Raw genomic sequence first — 19,128 nt, forward strand, 5'->3', positions numbered from 1 at the left:
TGATGAAGACAGTCCTGCTGTCCCTTCGCAAGCTGTTTGTGCAACTGGGTAATAGTGGGTTAGCCCAACCCAGAGAGCAGGTGAATGTGGCGGCAAGGAGAGAGAGAGAGAGAGAGAGAGAGAGAGAGAGAGAGAGAGAGAGAGAGAGAGAGAGAGAGAGAGAGAGAGAGAGAGAGAGAGAGAGAGAGAGAGAGAGAGAGAGAGAGAGAGAGAGAGAGAGAGATATATATATATATATATATATATATATATATATATATCTCTCTCTCTTGGGAGCTCCCCAATTTAGTTCAGCCCCAAATTCCACCACCCAAATCGTATTGTGGAGACATTAAAATTATCTATGGCAAAACAAACTGGTTTTGTAAGGCAGGCACCTGTGTTTTTGGTCCTGGATTTGGCGGCCATATAGAGAAACACACTAAACCCAAACATTTCTGGAAACTAGACATTCGGGGGAGTCCACAGAGGTGTGACTTGTGTGGATTCCCCAAAGTTTTCTTACCCAGAATACCCTGCAAAGCTGAAATGTTGAATAAAAACTCTATTTTTCTCGCATTTCTGTCACACAAACTACAGGAATATGATGGGATCCACAAAATTCCTACCACCCAGTGACTCCCCACCTGTCCTGATAAAAACACTACCCCACTTGAGTGCCTACACCTAGTGCCTGCGTCAGGAATGGATCACCCCAGGGTCAACAGCTGCTCACATAAGGACCAACATTCACCGTTGTGTGATCTATTCCTGTCGCGGGCACCAGGCCTACCCACACAAGTGAGGTATCATATTTATCGGGAGACTTGGGGGAACGCTGGGTGGAAGGAAATTTGGGCTCCTCTCAGATTCCAGAACTTTCTGTCACCGAAATGTGAGGAAAACCTGTTATTTTAGCCACATTTTGAGGTTTGCAAAGGATTCTGGGTAATAGAACCTGGTCAGAGCCCCACAAGTCACCTCATCTTGGATTCCCCTAGGTTTCTAGTTTTCAAAAATGCACTGGTTTGCTAGGTTTCCCCAGCTGCCGGCTGAGCTAGAGGCCAAAATCCACAGGTAGGCACTGTTTTCTATGAAAAAATGTGATGTGTCCACGTTGTGTTTTGGGGCATTTCCTGTCGCGGGCGCTAGGCCTAGCCACGCAAGTGAGGTATCATTTTTATCAGGAGACTTGGGGGAACTCTGGGTGGAAGGAAATTTGTGGCTCCTCTCAGATTCCAGAACTTTCTGTCACTGAATTGTGAGGAAAACGTGTTATTTTAGCCACATTTTGAGGTTTGCAAAGGATTCTGGGTAACAGAACCTGGTCAGAGCCCCACAAGTCACCCCATCTTGGATTCCCCTAGGTCTCTGTTTTTCACAAATGCACAGGTTTGGTAGGTTTCCCTATGTGCCGGCTGAGCTAGAGGCCAAAATCTACAGGTAGGCACTTTGCAAAAAACAGCTCTGTATTCTGTCAAAAAATGTGATGTGTCCACGTTGTGTTTTGGGGCATTTCCTGTCGCGGGCGCTAGGCCTACCCACACAAGTGAGGTATCATTTTTATCGGGAGACTTGGAGGAACGCTGGGTGGAAGGAAATTTGTGGCTCCTCTCAGATTCCAGAACTTTCCGTCACCGAAATGTGATGAAAACTTGTTTTTTTAGCCACTTTTTGAGGTTTGCAAAAGATTCTGGGTAACAGAACCTGGTCAGATCCCCACAAGTCACACCATCTTGGATTCCCCTAGGTCTCTCTAGTTTTAAAAAATGCACAGGTTTGGTAGGTTTCCCTATGTGCCGGCTGAGCTAGAGGCCAAAATCTCCAGGTAGGCACTTTGGAAAAAACAGCTGTGTTTTCTGTCGAAAAATGGGATGTGTCCACGTTGTGTTTTGGGGCATTTCATGTCGCGGGCACTAGGCCTACCCACACAAGTGAGGCGTCATTTTTATCGGGAGACTTGGGGGAACATAGAATTCCCCCTTATCTTTCTCTACATTTTTTCCTTCCAAATATAAGAGAGTGTGTAAAAAAGACGTCTATTTGAGAAATGCCCTGCAATTCACATGCTAGTATGGGCACCTCGGAATTCAGAGATGTGCAAATAACCACTGCTCCTTAAAACCTTATCTTGAGCCCATTTTGGAAATGCAAAGGTTTTCTTGATACCTCTTTTTCACTCTTCATATTTCAGCAAATGAATTGTTGTATACCCAGTATAGAATGAAAACCAACTGCAGGGTGCAGCTCATTTATTGGCTCTGGGTACCTAGGGTTCTTGATGAACCTACAAGCCCTTTATATCCCCGCAACCAGAAGAGTTCAGCAGACAAAACGGTATATTGCTTTCAGGAATCTGACATCGCAGGAAAAAGTTACAGAGTAAAACAAAGAAAAATGGCTGTTGTTTTCAGCTCAATTTCAATATTTATTTATTTCAGCTGTTATTTTCTGTAGGAAAACCTTGTAGGATCTACACAAATGACCCCTTGCTGAATTCAGACTTTTGTCTAGTTTTCAGAAATGTTTAGCTTTCCGAGATCCAGCATTGGTTTCACACCCATTCCTGTCACTAACTGGAAGGAGGCTGAAAGCACCAAAAATAGTAAAAATGGGGTATGTCTCAGTAAAATGCCAAATTTGTGTTGAAAAATGTGGTTTTCTGATTCAAGTCTGCCCGTTCCTGAAAGGTGGGAAGATAGTGATTTCAGCACCAGAAACCTTTTGTTGATGGCATTTTCAGGGAAAAAACCACAAGCCTTCTTCGGCAGCCCTTTTTTCCCATTTTTTTGGAAAAAACAACATTTTCACTGGATTTTGGCTATTTTCTTGGTCTCCTCCAGGGGAAACCACAAACTCTGGGTACCATTAGAATCCCTAGGATGTTGGAAAAAAGGACGCAAATTTGGCGTGGATAGCTTATGTGGACAAAAAGTTATGAAGGCTTAAGCGCGAACTACCCCAAATAGCCAAAAAAGGGCTCAGCACTGGGGGGGGAAAGGCCCAGCAGCTAAGAGGTTAAATAAAATGAAAGTACTGCCTTGAATTCACTGAAATCAAACACACAGTTACATTTTCTTTCCTCCCTCTTCACCCAGCACATGCAATGAGAAGGCTGTTTTTCAGTGAAATAGAATGCAGGCCTCTCTCACAACTCTGATTGACTGTTGCCAACCAATCAGTGTGAAGGTGTGTTTCACAAAAATGAAAATGTGTTGGTATGACTGAAGGATGAGGAATGAGGTGTATGGATGATGGATGAGGTATGAGAAGTAGGAATGATGGAAGATGGATGAGAAGTAGGAATGATAGAGGAGAAGTAGGGATGATGGAAGAGAAATAAGGATGAGAAGCAGAGATGAGGGAAGGGGAGTAAGGATGATGGGTGAGAAGTATGGATTATGTATGATTGATGAGAAGTAGGGAGGAAGAGAAGTAGGGATGATGGAAGAGAAGTAGGGATGATGGATGAATGGTAGGGATGAGAAGCAGGGATGAGAAGTAGGGATGCTGTATGATAGAAGAGAAGTAATGATGATGGATGAGAAGTAGGCATGATGGATGAGAAGTAGGCATGATGGATGAGAAGCAGGGATGATGGATGAGAAATGGGGATGATGGATGAGAAATGGGGATGATGGATGAGAAGCAGGGACAAGAAGTAGGGATGAGGATGTCCTAAAATGGATGTTGTACATGTGTGAAAGTGAAACTACAAACATTCCACGGAGAGGCCCCTTCTTCCGGTCTGAGAGGATATGGGTGGGCTTACACCAGAGAAGGAAGCCCTAAATCCCTACATCCATCACCAAATGAGCTGCGCGGTGATGGGTCATGCTTGCTTCGGGGCTTATATTTAAAATGCCTTTTGGTTATTTAGCTTTGGAGGCTCCCGTAAACTCAGGATACTAATGGGGGTGATGGGGGGGTGTACATTACGCCCCTGCAGCATATGTATGTCTATGACGACAGAGGTAACACTCTGCCATTATCCAAGTAAAAAAAAAACTTTCATCTTTGGAAGTACGTTTCTTCCTCTGAATATTATAAGGCAATTATCATGAGCAAAAGACGCTTTCACAAAGTCTAATAAAATTATTCTTAAATCTGAAAAAAAAGTTAACGTGCAGGCTCATTTACAAGAGAAACGGCCAAAGTAATATTTTCAAGGCTCCTGCGATGAGGATGGATAAGCAGAAAAGTAAGCAGGAGGACACAATCTGTGTTGTACATGAGTAAGCAGCAAGTCTTGCTAAATAGTGAGTCTGTTCTGTTGCTTATTTCAGTGCAACACACACTTGCTTAGCGGGAGAGCCGGGTGCAGACTTGTTTATCCGTACTTTTTTTTAAAGAGTCTGCTGTTTAGCAAGGCCGGACTGGACGTACCGGGCATCGGGAGTTTCCCTAGGAAGCTAGAGGGGGTGGGGGCGCTTTTGTTTCTGGGGGCCGGTTTTGTAGCAGTGCAGCGGTTTTAAAAGCACTGCAGAGTTCCTTGCATATCCAACAGTTTTCAGGGAACAATAAACGTGCCACAATAACTCTAGTGATTGATGTACCTGCTGGAGAGAGAGCACTATTTTATTTGCAGTGCTTTCGTCACAGAGATCCTTTTATTATTGTATAGTTCATAAGTTACAATCATAATCTAGCACAGTATGCTATGAACCGCCAAAAAAAGAACTGCATGCAACTGCATGGTCCAGGTTAGAAAGTTATGTTTTCTCCCAGTCTGTTTTTCTTAATCCTAATTTTGCTAAAAAGGGTTTGGTTAGGCACAAATAAATTGTTATTAGTAAAGTCAACCCTAACCACCGTGTAATGTTCTGAATCATGAGTTTATATTTTCTCAGACCAAGCACTCTTAAAATGCCTTTCAGTATGGATGGAATGTGAATTCTACACCTTGAAGTCTCCTTTGTCTTATCTAACATTTTCTGTACACTGATTTACACACGATTCATTGCCTCTGTATGTGTGTGTGTGTGTGATGTGAACACCCTACGCTGGTAAGAGGCGTTATAAAACAAATGAAATGCATGTAAGAGAGGGGTTATGGAGAGATGAGAGGAACTGTTAGAAGGTGATGTTGATGCAATCATTGAAGAACCCCAAAAAGGTCATGTAGGGGGCACTGTAAGGTCATCATATAGTAAGCTTTAAAAACAAATACAATTGAATAATGTGTTGTAGAATGCAACGTTTTTGCCAATTTCCCCAGATTTTCTTGGGGGTGGTGGGATCCCTCCAATCCCCATTGTAGTTGTCAGGCTCACTTGCTATGCACACTTGGGGGGGCTGGTCTGACAAAATTTGCCAGGGCTGTTTTGGGTTCCCACTCCGGCCCTGCTGTTTAGCTATTTTACTTATACGTAGGAGTCATTCTGGAAGACATTTAAAGCTTCTTTTTCGCATCAAGATGTTGATTTATTCCTTAAAGTACTTCTGAATGGTAGTTAGACAGTGTCTCCCGATGCTGTAGTAACAAAGACCCCACATAATTTATCGCATCTCGGTCGAAACACCATTGACTATTGTAAACATAGACTACCTTATCACTGACTGTTAACAGACAATGTATTTCATTCCTCGACTAAACCTCAATTTGAGGTCCATTAAAAAAATACACCCAACTCATTTTTTTTGTATTAGCCTGTTAATCGTTGTATACCAATTCAATACCACTCTGTCACCACTCACCTTTCAATGTCACCCTGGTTATGTTGAACACAATATTGCGATTAATTATATGTGCAGCATACCATACATTAAAATCTATTGTCTCAAGATTGAATGGTGTCATGCTGTACTGATTTTGCTGGTGTTCCACAGAAATATGAAAGTAGACAGTTGTATTTCTGCTACTTTTCAGACTACTACAGCAAAAAAGACACTTCCTAAAACTGGTGGACTAGGTGGCAAGACCAGTAGAGCCACTGTTGATGTATCTAGCTGTGAGAAAAGGCCTCTTTTGAAATGGTTAGCTCCCCACTTTTTGCCTGGTATGTGATGTAGCCTCAGAGTTGTTGGTGCCCAGGGCCCCTGCTAACCAGGTTCCCCAAGTCACATCTCTTTCCCAGAACTGTGCAGTGGCACAATTGGAAACACCTTTAGCTGCAATGATAAGTCCCTAGTAAATGGTACTTAGCTAGGTTCATCTGATAGAGACTTCTAGCTGCAGCTTCCTTACCTTAGAATAGATACCCAAGCTATAACCCATGGTGGTGGGTCTGAAGGAGATTTTTTTTTTTTTTTTTTTAATATAAGGAAGTCCTGCAAGACAGAACGGGCAAAATGCCCCTCTCTTCTCACCTGGCTATCCAGGCAGTAGTGCTTCGCAAACGTGTGTAAAGAAGCCCACGTTGCGGCCTGACATATGTCCACCACCGGTACGCCACGGGCTAACGCAGTGGTAGCAGCTTTCCCCCTAGTGGAATGAGCTCTCAAGCCCTCAGGAGGCTGCTTCTTCGCCAAAGCGTAGCATATTTTTATACAGAGAACGACCCAGCGCGAAATGGATAGTTTCTGTACTGCCCGACCCTTCTTTGCACCAACGTACCCCACAAAGAGTTGGTCGTCCACCCGGAACTCTTTAGTGCGGTCAAGGTAGAACGATAACGCTCTTTTTGGGTCCAGTCGATGGAGACGCTCCTCTTCCTTAGAGGGATGCGGTGGTGCAAAGAAGGTGGGCAGGGTGATATTTTGACCCAGATGGAAAGGGGTCACCACCTTGGGGAGAAAAGAGGCACGAGTTCTTAACACCACCTTGTCAGGATATATCATTAGATAAGGAGGTTTAGAAGATAAAGCCTGCAGCTCACTCACTCTCCTGGCAGATGTAATTGCCACCAAAATAATAGTCTTAATAGTGAGCAGCCGGAGAGGACAGTTATGCAAGGGCTCGAAAGGAGCACACATAAGGAAGGTAAGAACCAGATTAAGATCCCACTGGGGCATAACGAAAGGCACAGGCGGAAACAGATGTACAAGCCCTTTCAAAACCTCTGCACTATAGGTGATTTAAACAGAGATGGCTGATCAGGCAACTGAAGAAAAGCCGATAAGGCTGCAAGATAGCCCTTAAGAGTCCCCAAGGAAGAACCCTGCTGGGCGAGAGACAAAATAAACAAAAGGATGTTAGACAGAGAAGAAGAAAGAGGATCAATAGACCTCTCTGAACAATAAGAAACAAAACGTTTCCAATGGCAGGCATAGATCGACTTAGTTGAGGGATGCCTGGCAGCCAGAATGACATCACAGACCTCGGGAGGGAGGTCATAAACCATCAGCCGCTTAATCTCCACCCATGAAGGCGCAGAGTTGACAGGTTCGGGTGGAGAACCTTCCCCTGCTGCTGCGACAGAAGATCCTCCCGAAGAGGCAGCCTGATTGGAGGACCGATGCTCATTTTTAGATGCTCTGGATACCAAACTCTCCGTGCCCAATCCGGAGCACCAAGGATTATTTGGGCCCGGTCGTTCTCTATTTTCTTGAGAACTCTGGGCAGAAGTGGTATAGGCGGAAAAGCGTACAGGAGGCCTGAACTCCACTCGCGACGAAAAGCGTCACCTAGCGATAGCCCCCTTGGAAACTCCAACGCGCAAAACTGCTGACATTGCGCGTTCTCTGCGGAGGCGAACAGATCTAACCAAGGCTCTCCCCACTGATGAAAGAGTCCTTGCGCTACCTCCGGATGGAGACACCATTCATGATCCTCTAAGCATTTTCGGCTGAGGCTGAGGTCATCTGCTCTGGCGTTCAGAGAACCTGCCAGGTGTTGAACCACCAGGGTCATACCCTGCTGCTCCAGCCATGTCCAGAGGCGTAAAGCCTCTTGACAAAGGGTCCACGACCCCACACTGCCCTGCTTGTTGCAGTACCACATTGCGGTAGTGTTGTCCGTGAACACCTGCACCACCTTCCCTTTCACAACAGGAAGACATGCTTTTAATGCTAGCCGGATCGCCCGAAGCTCCAACAAGTTGATGTGGAGCCCTGATTCCGCCTGAGACGAGTGACCTCAGATCTCCACCTCCCCAGATAGCCGCCCCATCCCAGAAGTGACGCTACTGTCACTACCGTTAGATCTGATTGGGGAATGGAGAGGGGTCTGTCCTTGAGCCACTCGCAGTTCACTAACCACCACTGCAGATCTTCTGCAGTCCTCTCCGAGATCTGAACCACGTCGGTAAGATTTCCCTGATGCTGTGCCCATTGGAACTTCAGGTCCCACTGCAGAGCCCTCATGCGCCATCTGGCATGCTTGACCAACAGGATGCAGGAAGCCATGAGTCCCAGCAGCCTCAGAGTCTGTCTCACCGAGATCCAGGACAGAGGCTGAAACATCGGTATCATAACCTGAATATCCTGGACCTGCTGTTCAGGAGGATAAGCCCGATGCTGCACTGTGTCCAGAACAGCTCTGATGAAAGAGAGCTTCTGAGAGGGAGTCAGCTGTGACTTTGGGACATTTATAGTGAACCCCAGCGAATGCAAGAGGTCCGCCTTCGTCTGGAGGTGGGTGACGAGAGCCTGGGGCGTAGGAGCCTTCAAAAGCCAATCGTCCAGGTAGGGGAAGACTGAAATCCCTGACCTGCGCAAATGAGCTGCCACCACCGCCATCACCTTTGTGAACACCCGAGGGGCACTAGGGAGACCGAAAGGAAGCACGGTAAACTGAAAGTGCTCGTGGCCCACCTTGAACCGCTGGTAACGCCTGTGGCTGGGCAGGATAGGAATATGGAAATACGCATCCTGCAAATCCAACGCTACCATCCAGTCTCCTTGGTCTAGGGCAGACAAAACCTGAGCAAGAGTGAGCATCTTGAATTTCTCCTTCCTGAGGAAGAGATTGACGTCCCTTAAATCCAAAATAGGGCAAAGGCCTTTTTTCTTTTTGGGAATCAGAAAGTAGTGGGAATAACAACCACTGCCTACTTCTGATATCGGGACTCTTTCTATGGCTCCCTTGTTAACTTCCTCGCGGAGCAAAGCTAAATGGTTCTCCATCAGCCATTCCTTTGTCGGAGGGATAGAAGGAGGGAAAGACTGGAAGGGAAGGGAGTAGCCCTTCCATATGATCTGCAGGACCCACTTGTCTGTGGTGATGGACAGCCAGTGAGGGAGATGAAAACAAATCCTCCTCCAACTGGACGGACGTGATTCCGCAGAACCACACTAGGAGGGCTTGGGCGCAGTGGAGAGGGGGCTGTGTGGCAGCCGACCTCTGGCCAGACCCTCTGGGTCTGACGGTACCATGAGCACGTCCTCTTCCGGGATGCTGTGAAGCCTGAGGACGGTGGCTAAACTGTGGCTGGCGTGGTACCACACCCCTCCTGAACACTCGGAAGGGGCGAAAGACAGACTGCTGTCGTGCCGCGTTGAAAGGCCCAAACATCTGGCCGTGGCTCGAGAATCCTTGAACTTCTCAAGCGCGGAGTCTGCCTTTTCGCCAAAAAGGCGAGAGCCATCAAAGGGCATGTCCATCAAGCTGGACTGGACATCCCCTGAAAAACCAGTAGAACACAGCCAGGCGTGGCGACAAAGAGCCACTGACGATGAAATCGCTCTGCCCAGCGAGTTGGTCGTGTCCAAGCCACACCGGATTGTAAACTTGGCTGCATCACTCCCATCATTTACAGCCTGGGTGAGAGTGTCCTGTACGCCTTCCGGGACCTGGGGCAGCACTTGTGGTACCGTATCCCATAAAGTATGGGAATAACGGCCTAATAGGCAAGAGGTGTTTACAGTCCTCAATGCCAGGCTGGAGGAAGAAAACATTTTTCCCATGCTGATCCAGCCTCTTGGATTCCCTATCCGGGGGAGCGGAAGGGAAGGCACTGCGTGAAGTAGAGGCTTGGACAACCAAGCTCTCAGGAGTGGGGTGTTGTGTCAGGGAACTAGGGTCGCTGGGAGCGGGTCTACGGTGGCAGCCATCCGTCCTATTCACAGGAGCCCCAGTGCTGGGTTTGGACCAGGTACCCAGAAGGACGTCTGTAAGAGCCTCATTGAAGGCCAACAACGGTTCCGATGTTGACACCCCCGGCTGAAGCACTTCTGTCAGGATATTTGTCCTGACTGGCACCGTAGGCAAATCTAGGTAAAAAAGACCTCAGCTGCCCTACGCACCACCAGAGCGAAAGAAGCCCCCTCCTCCGTAGCCACATTCCTGATTCTAAAGGGTCCTCAGACCCGTCCCATTCCTCTCCTGTGTCTGGCTGTTCCAAATAATGCTCAGACAATGATCTGGGCCGTATCGGCTCCGTTGGAGTCGACGTCGTACGACGTTGCTCCGTCTCCGGATCATCTGGAATAAGGATGGGGCTGCCACCGGTGGGCGCCAGTGGCGGAATCGTCGACGTTGGACCCGGCGCCGAAGGAGGTCGATTGTGAGAGACCGGCGCCGGTCCAGATCCGTTATCGGATCCTGAGGTCCCCAATGGCGCCAAAGCCGCTGGCGTTGAATCCGAAGGGGCCCCTGCTGACCCCACGGGGCCCAAAGACCCACCCGAGGGTACAGCCCGCTCAAAGACGAGACGCATGGCCTTGTAGAATTCTTTAATTTGAGCGGGGGTCGATCCGGTCCCCGGAAAGGGGGGAAGACGCGGAATCAACCCTGGCGATGGCTCCGCAGAACCACGCTCGGAACGTCGACGTTCCCTAGACGCCTCGTCGGTAGACGGCCGTGGCGAAGACGAAGTCCACTTGGACTTCTTCTTCTTCCTCTGCCTCTTACCTTCCGATGACCTCGAATGCGAGGAAGAGGACTTGGGGCTCAGGGAGCAGTGCAGCGACCTCCTCCTACTGCAAGACCGTGACCTCCGCGGAGTCACTCCGACCCAAGACGAATGTCGGGCCACAAGAAGCTTAAGGGATCTCTCCCTCAAGGCCTTCGGCGCCATGGCCCGACAATTGGAGCACGAGGTGGAATCGTGGTCCTTGTCCAGGCACCAAAGACAAACTCGGTGCGGATCCGTCACCGACATGGTGCGATGACACGCACCACACAGCTTGAATCCTGTCTTTCTCAAAGACATGACTCCAAACAGTCAAAAAAGCATCGACAAACCGTCGAAGCAGGGTAGCTCTTTCCAAAACTGCGCTTAACCGGTGCGGAAGGAAAAGAACTGACGTACGCGCGCCGAGACGGCGTCTATATAGACAACCGTGACGTCAGATGACTCCAACGATGCACGCGGAGCTGGTCGACGCACGCGGATCCGAACGACGCCGTCCGACAGGGTACTGCTCAGAAAAAACTCCGGATTTGAAGCTGACGCCAGGGAATTCTAAGGTAAGGAAGCTGCAGCTAGAAGTCTCTTTTAGATTGTGCCTCCTTCTAGGACCATTCATCCAGATGCACCCAGCACTGTCATTGCAGACTGAGTGCCCTGGTGCAACTCTAAAACACAAACTCGACATGGCACACTGCCTGTGTGGCCTGTCCACTACACACTGCATGCAATTTAGGTAGGACACTCCTCTGGCAGGCCTTCCAGCAGGGTGCATTATACTGTATTTGAAAGCATAGCTGCATGAGCAATATACCCCCAATGTGCCCATTCCAAGCCTGGGACATAGTAAGTGAACAGAGCAGCCATTTTAAATTAATGTGCTGGGCAGTGGTCAGTACGAGTTTCACAGCTACATGATGGCCACTGTGAACCCTGGGTTGTTTGTTAGCAAGCTACTCAGAATGATAAATCCAAACTGGTACCAGTATTGAGTTTATTACAAAATGTACCCAGGGGTCACCTTAGAGCTGCCCCCTGCAAAAGCTAAAAACCCTGGCATGGTTGCTGGCCGTCCCAACCAGCCTGCCACCACCAGACAAATCTGAAACCGTGGGGTGAGAGATCCTGCTCTCTGGGTTTCAGAACAAAGCCCTTCCTGGGTGGAGGTGCTCACACCTCCTCGCTCAGGCATGTGCACTACCCTGCTTTTGAGCTTAAAAGGGCTTAACGCCCTTGAAACTTGACCCCCAGGCCTACTGCTAGCAACAGATGTCTGCCACTGTTGCAAACCCCCACTTTTGGTGGAAGCAACAGCAGGAAAACCAAACAAAGGACAGAAGGAGTGGTCCTACCTAGCTTGCACCACCCCGAGTTGTTGCATTCAAGTTGACCTTTCCATTTCATTTTCCTCCATTTTGGATGGACAGAAAATAGCCAATCAGGTGTAGGGAATTGACCTCAGATTCTATGGACATAAGAAGACTAGCAACAAGGAGGACCCAAGGCACGAAAACTGAAGACCTGCTGCACAAAGAAAAGGTGCCAAACCCTGCCTGCTGCAGCTAGGACTCGACAATCACCGCTGAGGGGTTGCTTCAGCACTGGAAGGACTCTAGAAACCCCAGAGGACCTCTACTCTACACAAATCACCAAAGAACTCCCTCCAGACTGAAGGTATCACTCCACATCGAAAAGGAGCCAACAAGCCAATGAGTTCCACTTCATTGACCGGCTGCTAACATCTGAACCAGACACTGCAGCCAGACCAAACTCCACCTGACGGATCGCAAGAACTAACCCTGCAAGTGTTCCAAGTTTGGTGACACTGTGTCCTCCAGCGACTGAACCATACCATTACCCTGGGTAGTGGTCACCTCAGCCCACACCTGACTATAAAAAGACCAGGAGGACACCCTTGTTGAGGTACTTCAGAAACCACAAGGACCTCTCACCAGAATGCTCCTGCTGACCTGCAAGCGATCCTTAAACCTACCTGCCTTCTGCTTCCAAGGGTATCTTCACACACTGCTCCTGGCTCACCGATTTGCACTGCACTCTGCTGCCATGTGGCTTGCATCGAAGATCCAACTGTGTGCTAAGGGTCCCCCACACCTTGTGACCTCAACACTCCAAGGGGACATGCTAGACTTACCTTGAAATCTGTCTGTGCAGTGCAGTGCTTTTGCAAGTGGCCCCCCGCAGTGGCCTGGCACCAGCTACAAAGACCACTTCCTGCTGCTCCTGCCGGAACCGGGAGGCACCTGAACTTCTGCAGCTGATTAATAGTGGCCATTGATGGCCTCAGCCTACCTGCAAAAGGAGAATTTGGTAATTGCACTGCCTGATTTTATAGGTATTTTTTAAGGTGATCCACCTTTGGTTCCTATGGTGTGTAATTACGAACAAAAAAAAGATTATATTTTTATTAAACTTAAAAAATTCATATCTCGAAAAGTACCAAACCAATCTTGATGATCTGGGTCTTATAATTTTCATAAAAATCTGAAGTATTGTTTAAAATTGGTCTCGAGTTATTCGTTTGAGTCTGTGCTGTGATTTATTAACATTGAGTACAACTAATGCTTTGCACTTCTCTAAGATTAGCCTAACTGCTCAACCAACCTACCCACAAAAATTCGAGCATTAGATGGTTTAGTTTCTTAGCTCTGTAAACCAACGTGTGGCTTCCCGGACCCTCTGCACAGTGTGCCTAGTTTTGCACACTACATAGAGGGCCAGCCTCCTATACTAGCCCACTGACATTTTGCAAGCCTAAATACAGCACTTCAGTGTAATGAGGTGGAAGGAGATTGTTTGCCTCCTTATCATCATCTGTGTTGCAAGCTGTGGCGGTGCTTTACACTCGGATACAACTGGTGTTGAGGGAAAGGCCAAAGCTGAAGCTCTGGCTGCATAATCACTGGTTGCACCTTTGCATTTTAATAAAGCGACATAGGCCTGGGCAGGCAGAAATCATATCTAGGTCTGAAACCAGTATCACAAATGGATTTGGTACTGTCGCCAGTACAGAAGGAGCTGGCATTCTCTCTATGTTTGGAGTGAAAGTCTGCATCAGTCTTGCTGTGGGCTCAGCAATGGGTCCAGAGGGGGCAGTCCGAGTCTGTAGAATGCACCAGCAGGGATCAAACTGGAAGCTCCATGGGGTCCAAAGGCACTCTAGAGGGAGCCAGTAGTGTCTGGAAAATTTGCAGCATGGCCTTCTTGAAGGCTGCTATCTGTTGGGGTGGTCAAGGGCAGCAGGGGTAATAAATAGTGCTCTGGGCCAGGTGCAGGACGGGCTCAGATAGTGACACCCTTCCATCTTTTCGCCAGGTTTTGAGTGGTGGGATGGGGATGAATCCAACTTGGCTCTTTTAGTGATTATGGTGTGTTTTTGACTACAATTCACTAGACGACCTAAAGCAAAAACAGGGTTTCTTGTGAAATTGAACTCATGATTTCAATCAAGTACGGACCACAATTTGGAGGGGGGCCTCTGTTTTGAATACAACCTCTTCTTATTCTCGACAGAGTAAAGCTTTGACTGGTCCATGATTGGCTTCAGGTGCACAATGAAGCACTTATTTATTTTTAGGACTGAGTTCTGACCAGAGACTAAGCAATATAAAACACAGTGTGCAAGGCCGTGACTGATATCTGTTTCCGGCAGTCATGGCACAGCTTAAAACCTGTTGTTTTGGGGAGAAAAATCTTTTCTGGCACACTGTCTTTGAAACAAAATGTAGGGTTGTCCTTAGGAAAGGAAGTGACATCATCATGCAGATGTGGTACGTATATGTGGTTCTGCTCTGTCTCTTCTGGGATAATAAGAAATCACCAAGAAGGTATATATCACCATCACCTGGTGTGTAGGGAGAATTGCTGAAAAAAAAAAAAAAATCAAGTCAGACACCTGGAAGTATTCTAAACATGAGGAATTTACAGTTCCAATTTTTTGACTGTATCTCTGCTGGGATTCTCGTAGCAATATTTAAGAGGAGAAAAGGAGGCCTAAATATATACCATGGGGACAAGTCAATTATAAAGGCTCTAGGTCTGATTGATTCACAGTGAAAAGTTATGTCACATGGCAAATATCTTATCTGTTTATTATACAACTGTTTTGCTTTACTGCTGACCGAGCCAAAATACACACACTGAAAGGAGTCAAAAAGAATCTCTGGAATGCACTTCTTATTCTAAAGAAGACATTATATCACTTCGCAAGGCTTGTGAAGGAAGGTCAGTACAACTGAAAATGCACCGTTAAAATGTGCAAGAAAGTGAGAACACGTACAAAGAATCTTCAATCTATAAAAAGCAAATATATACATGCAACGATATAAACACCTATATTGATATATATATATATATATATACATACATAATGCAAAGCAAATATTTAGTAAAAATACTTGCACCTTTAACGTGGCGGTGAAGCTAAGGCTAAGCTAAATACAAAATGGAGTCTATAACTTGTGACCGCTAATGTGACGGTGGACAGCTAAGCCAAGTGCAAAGTGTCGAGACGTGGAGTCAGTGGTCAAAACACAAATATCACTACAGTAGCAAGCTTATGTGTATATGTCAAAACCATATGTTAAATCAAATAGGCCTTTACAGATCTATTATTATTCCACTGTGTTAAAGCCTACAAAGATATTTTTACATTGAATCTCGCAATTTTATCTAGTGGGCAAGGTTTCTATCATTGGTTATCCCACTATGGCAAACCGTGGAAGTAGATTTGTCATTAAAATCCTTATTACAGCCCTCTTTAAGAGGTACTGTATATTATTTCCCCAACTGCAATTTTGTACATATTTATAATTTGATGCTTTCCATGTGAGAAACATTTTGCTCACTATAGCAGGCTTCAGCTTGTCATTGTGACAAGGCCACAATAAAGGCTGAAGGTCTGATTGGTCTATAGCCTTTGGCAAAGAAAGGACATTTGCCTTTAAGGGTAGATGTTATTAAACTGTGTTACCTCCTATATACAGTTACTTTGTTACACGGAAACCCAGAAACTTCTTTAGTAGGCAAGCGTTTTTGTACTGTATATCCCCTTTGACAAACTATGGGGGTATACGATTTGCACTGCGATAATACTTGCCAGGCCCTCATAGGCAAACCGATAGGTTTAGTTCCCTGCCAGGCCCTGTCATCAAAAAAGTAATAACAAGTACATACATGTATACACATTCATTGACATGCATAATGGGGATATTGGTTAGCTCTCTTCTGCCTGAGGTCTATTTGTATGTCATTAACATTTTGGTTCTGCCCATGACAACATGGAACAATTGGTCTATTGCAAACGGATGAAATTCTGCCTGATCAGTTGTGGACATCCACCTGAAAATGAGTGCATTTCAGTGCCAGGAATGGTGAACCAGTCTTTCAGTTTCCCTTTCTTATTTTCTCTAAGTCTCTGTTCATTTCTATCACTCTACGTTCATTTTTTTATAGAGCTTTCTGCAGCCCCGCAAACTGTGCTATGAAGCTGCTCGTCTTCCGCTTTAGCTGCTATGAATCACATCCAGTGTTGCCACTGCTTCTAATGCAGGCGGAGATTTTGAAGTGTATTGTCCACAGTGTATCAATGATTAACCCTTACAAAATGGCTGCCATATTTAGAAGTATTGTCAGCCATTTGTGATTTAAACCCTGATGCGCTATGCACCATACTATGTGTGCATTTTTGTGGATGGCAATATAAATGAATGCATAAATGAGTCATGGTTGAGTGATTGGATACATGAATGCAACACTGATTGATAGCGTATGAAGATGTAAGAAGATACATTATTTAATGCCCAAATGTATCCGCTACTGAAGAGGCAGTTTCAATAAAAGCCAGACCAATTTGCACTACTGGTGCATTGCTTGTTCCTGGTGTTATCCCTCACATAACTGACATGAAATGTGAGTAACAAAGGCTTAGAAAAGGCGTTGTTTATCAGGGGGCACAAACAAGTATTCATTATCCAGCCCATTTGCAGATGGCGTTGGGTGACAAAGTTTCTATTTTTGACATTTGGAGACAGCCTCTAATTGCCTTGATCCCCTCAGAACTAAGATTTCAATAGCTGTCTGTAAGTGTTCGTAATGTTTGATCCCTTTTGTGTCTCTGGTGTTTCTCTAGTGCACATGTAGAGCTTTGCACTGTTAACTCTGCATTTGTGTTTTTAGCCTCGAGCAAGAGCATCTGTTCGTTAGTTCCCTTTGATGTGGAACAGTTACTTGAACTGCATTTCAAATGCACTGCCTCCCAAGTTCTCCTTCGAGGTCTACAGAACTGGGGTTACGTTTTTAGAGGCCTGTAGTTGCAGGATACTACTGCTCGCCTACTACTATGGTGTTTTCAGTTCGCTTCAGTTTGTCACCTGCTTCCTGCTATAATTGGGTGCAATCTAGCTATTGCCTGTGTATGGAAAAATAAGTATTTGTAAAAAAAAAATATATATATATATATATATATATATATATACACACACGTATACACATACGTATGTGTATATATATATATATATTTGTATCTATCAGGTATCATAAATTAGTATGTACCATTTGATGATACGAAATGTCACATATGCAAATTAGTGCACAGTAACAGATTGCCTGCTAATCATGTGACGGAGCTTGGGCACAGAAACATCTAGATTACCATATCTGCTGTTGGCTGGACCAATACTGCTATTAACAAACACCAGTAATTGCTCAATTGTGAATTAGAATTTGGCAGAAATATTAACAAACAAAACGTCATCTTTGAGGAATTCCCTATTTCTGCTAGTTTCCTCAATCTTACATTTTCTTACCCTTTGAAACATTATTGATTTCTCTTATTTAGGAAAAGTCTTCGCTGGACCAGGATTAGAACGAACTTGCCTCAAGGTGAAAACCAAAAAGAAATTCCCCTTCTATAAATTGTGAAATTTCAACAGTCCCACCACACTTCTAAGATGCTTACTCCTATGTGGAAAGCATATTTTTTAGGGAGTCATCAACGCAGAAACGGCATTATCTTAATGTAATATTTGTTTTACGTTGTTAACATGAATTTTATACCTGGTCTGCTGAAAAGTAATTGCACGCTTTTTAGCTTGATATCGAACTTGTCATATGCTTCATCCATTAGCTCTTCCAGAGAAGACATGTTGGTAGTTCGATTAGCTCCTTTATTTATACTCCTGAGCTGTAATTAAATGAGGGTGTAAGTATAATCATTTGCATAGTTCGGCGAGAATATGGTTTAATATGCAAGACAGGTCTACTTAATACGAAAAAAATTAAAACTGGAAGACATCTTCAATAACCATCACTGATGAATACACAATACTGCAGATGTGTGCACAATGACCGCCATAGTTTGTGATGTTCATTGCCATTCCTCAAGTTAAATCACGTAAACAACTAAAACATTGAGTATTTTGTTGCATTTCCTGATTCCATAGGAAATGTCATATATGCTATTTTATATGCACACTGACCAAGTGATCAATGTTGTGCAATATCACTGATCCCATTAGTCGTCACGCCAGTTCTGCGATGTTTATGTACTTTTCGAGAACTATTAATTACATGTAGATACTTCTAACTAATACTAAAGTAACCTCCTTGAAGCATTTGTTTGGAAATTGGATTACTGATTGCAGAGGGTGTAAGAATCTTTGTCAGAATGAAATACAAGTAAACCCCAAATTAACTTGTACTTTCCCCACTGGTAGCTTGGCACAAAAACAGTCAGGCTTAACCCCAGAGTCATTGTGAAAAGTATTGGTAGGAAGCTGGCTCTGTGTATACTATATAAAAATGAGATGTAGCGTGAACAGACTCCAGGGGTTCCCGAGAGGCTTGACAGAGGCAATAATAGATAATACTAATGCTCTATTTGTGGTAGTGTAGTCGAACAGTTAGGCTTATCAGAGGGTAGTGTTAAGCATTTGCTGTACAGACACAAGCAATAGAAAAAACACACACTCAATGACAACTCCAGGCCAGTAGGTTTTTCTATAGAAAAATATTCTTTTGTTAATTTATTTTTAGAACCACAAGATTCAGATTGCAGGTAGGTACATTACACGAAAGGCACTTTGCATAGGTAAGTTCAGGACTTTGAATCAAATCGACAATACATACACTTTACTTTAAAATGGCAAAAAGCTATTTTAAAAGTGGACACAGTGCAATTTTCAACAGTTTCTGGGGGAGGTAAGTCAAGCACAGTTTCTGAGGTAAGTAACAAACTTACAGGTTTAGTCTCCGGGGCATAAGTAGCCCACTATTGGGGGTTCAAGATAACCCCAAATACCCAGCAACAAGGGGCCGGTTAGGTGCAGAGGTCAAACAAGAGCCAAAATAATGTGGGCCCCTAAGAAGACAGGAGGTACACCAGTTCCAGTCTGCCTGCAGG

The 19,128-nt window shown here is 45.4% G+C and overlaps 1 protein-coding gene across 1 annotated transcript in view; it reads right to left on the reverse strand.

The window, feature by feature from the left end:
- Positions 1–19,128, reverse strand: part of LOC138284568 (intermembrane lipid transfer protein VPS13C-like) — a 953,192-nt gene that overhangs the window by 31,965 nt on the left and 902,099 nt on the right. Inside the window, exon 21 of the mRNA XM_069223471.1 lies at positions 17,784–17,910. Within this exon, the coding sequence (XP_069079572.1) occupies positions 17,784–17,910 (127 nt within the window). The remainder of the gene's footprint in view (positions 1–17,783; positions 17,911–19,128) is intronic.

The sequence above is a fragment of the Pleurodeles waltl genome, chromosome 3_1, assembly GCF_031143425.1.
Source record: "Pleurodeles waltl isolate 20211129_DDA chromosome 3_1, aPleWal1.hap1.20221129, whole genome shotgun sequence".
Classification (NCBI taxonomy): Eukaryota; Metazoa; Chordata; class Amphibia; order Caudata; family Salamandridae; genus Pleurodeles; species Pleurodeles waltl.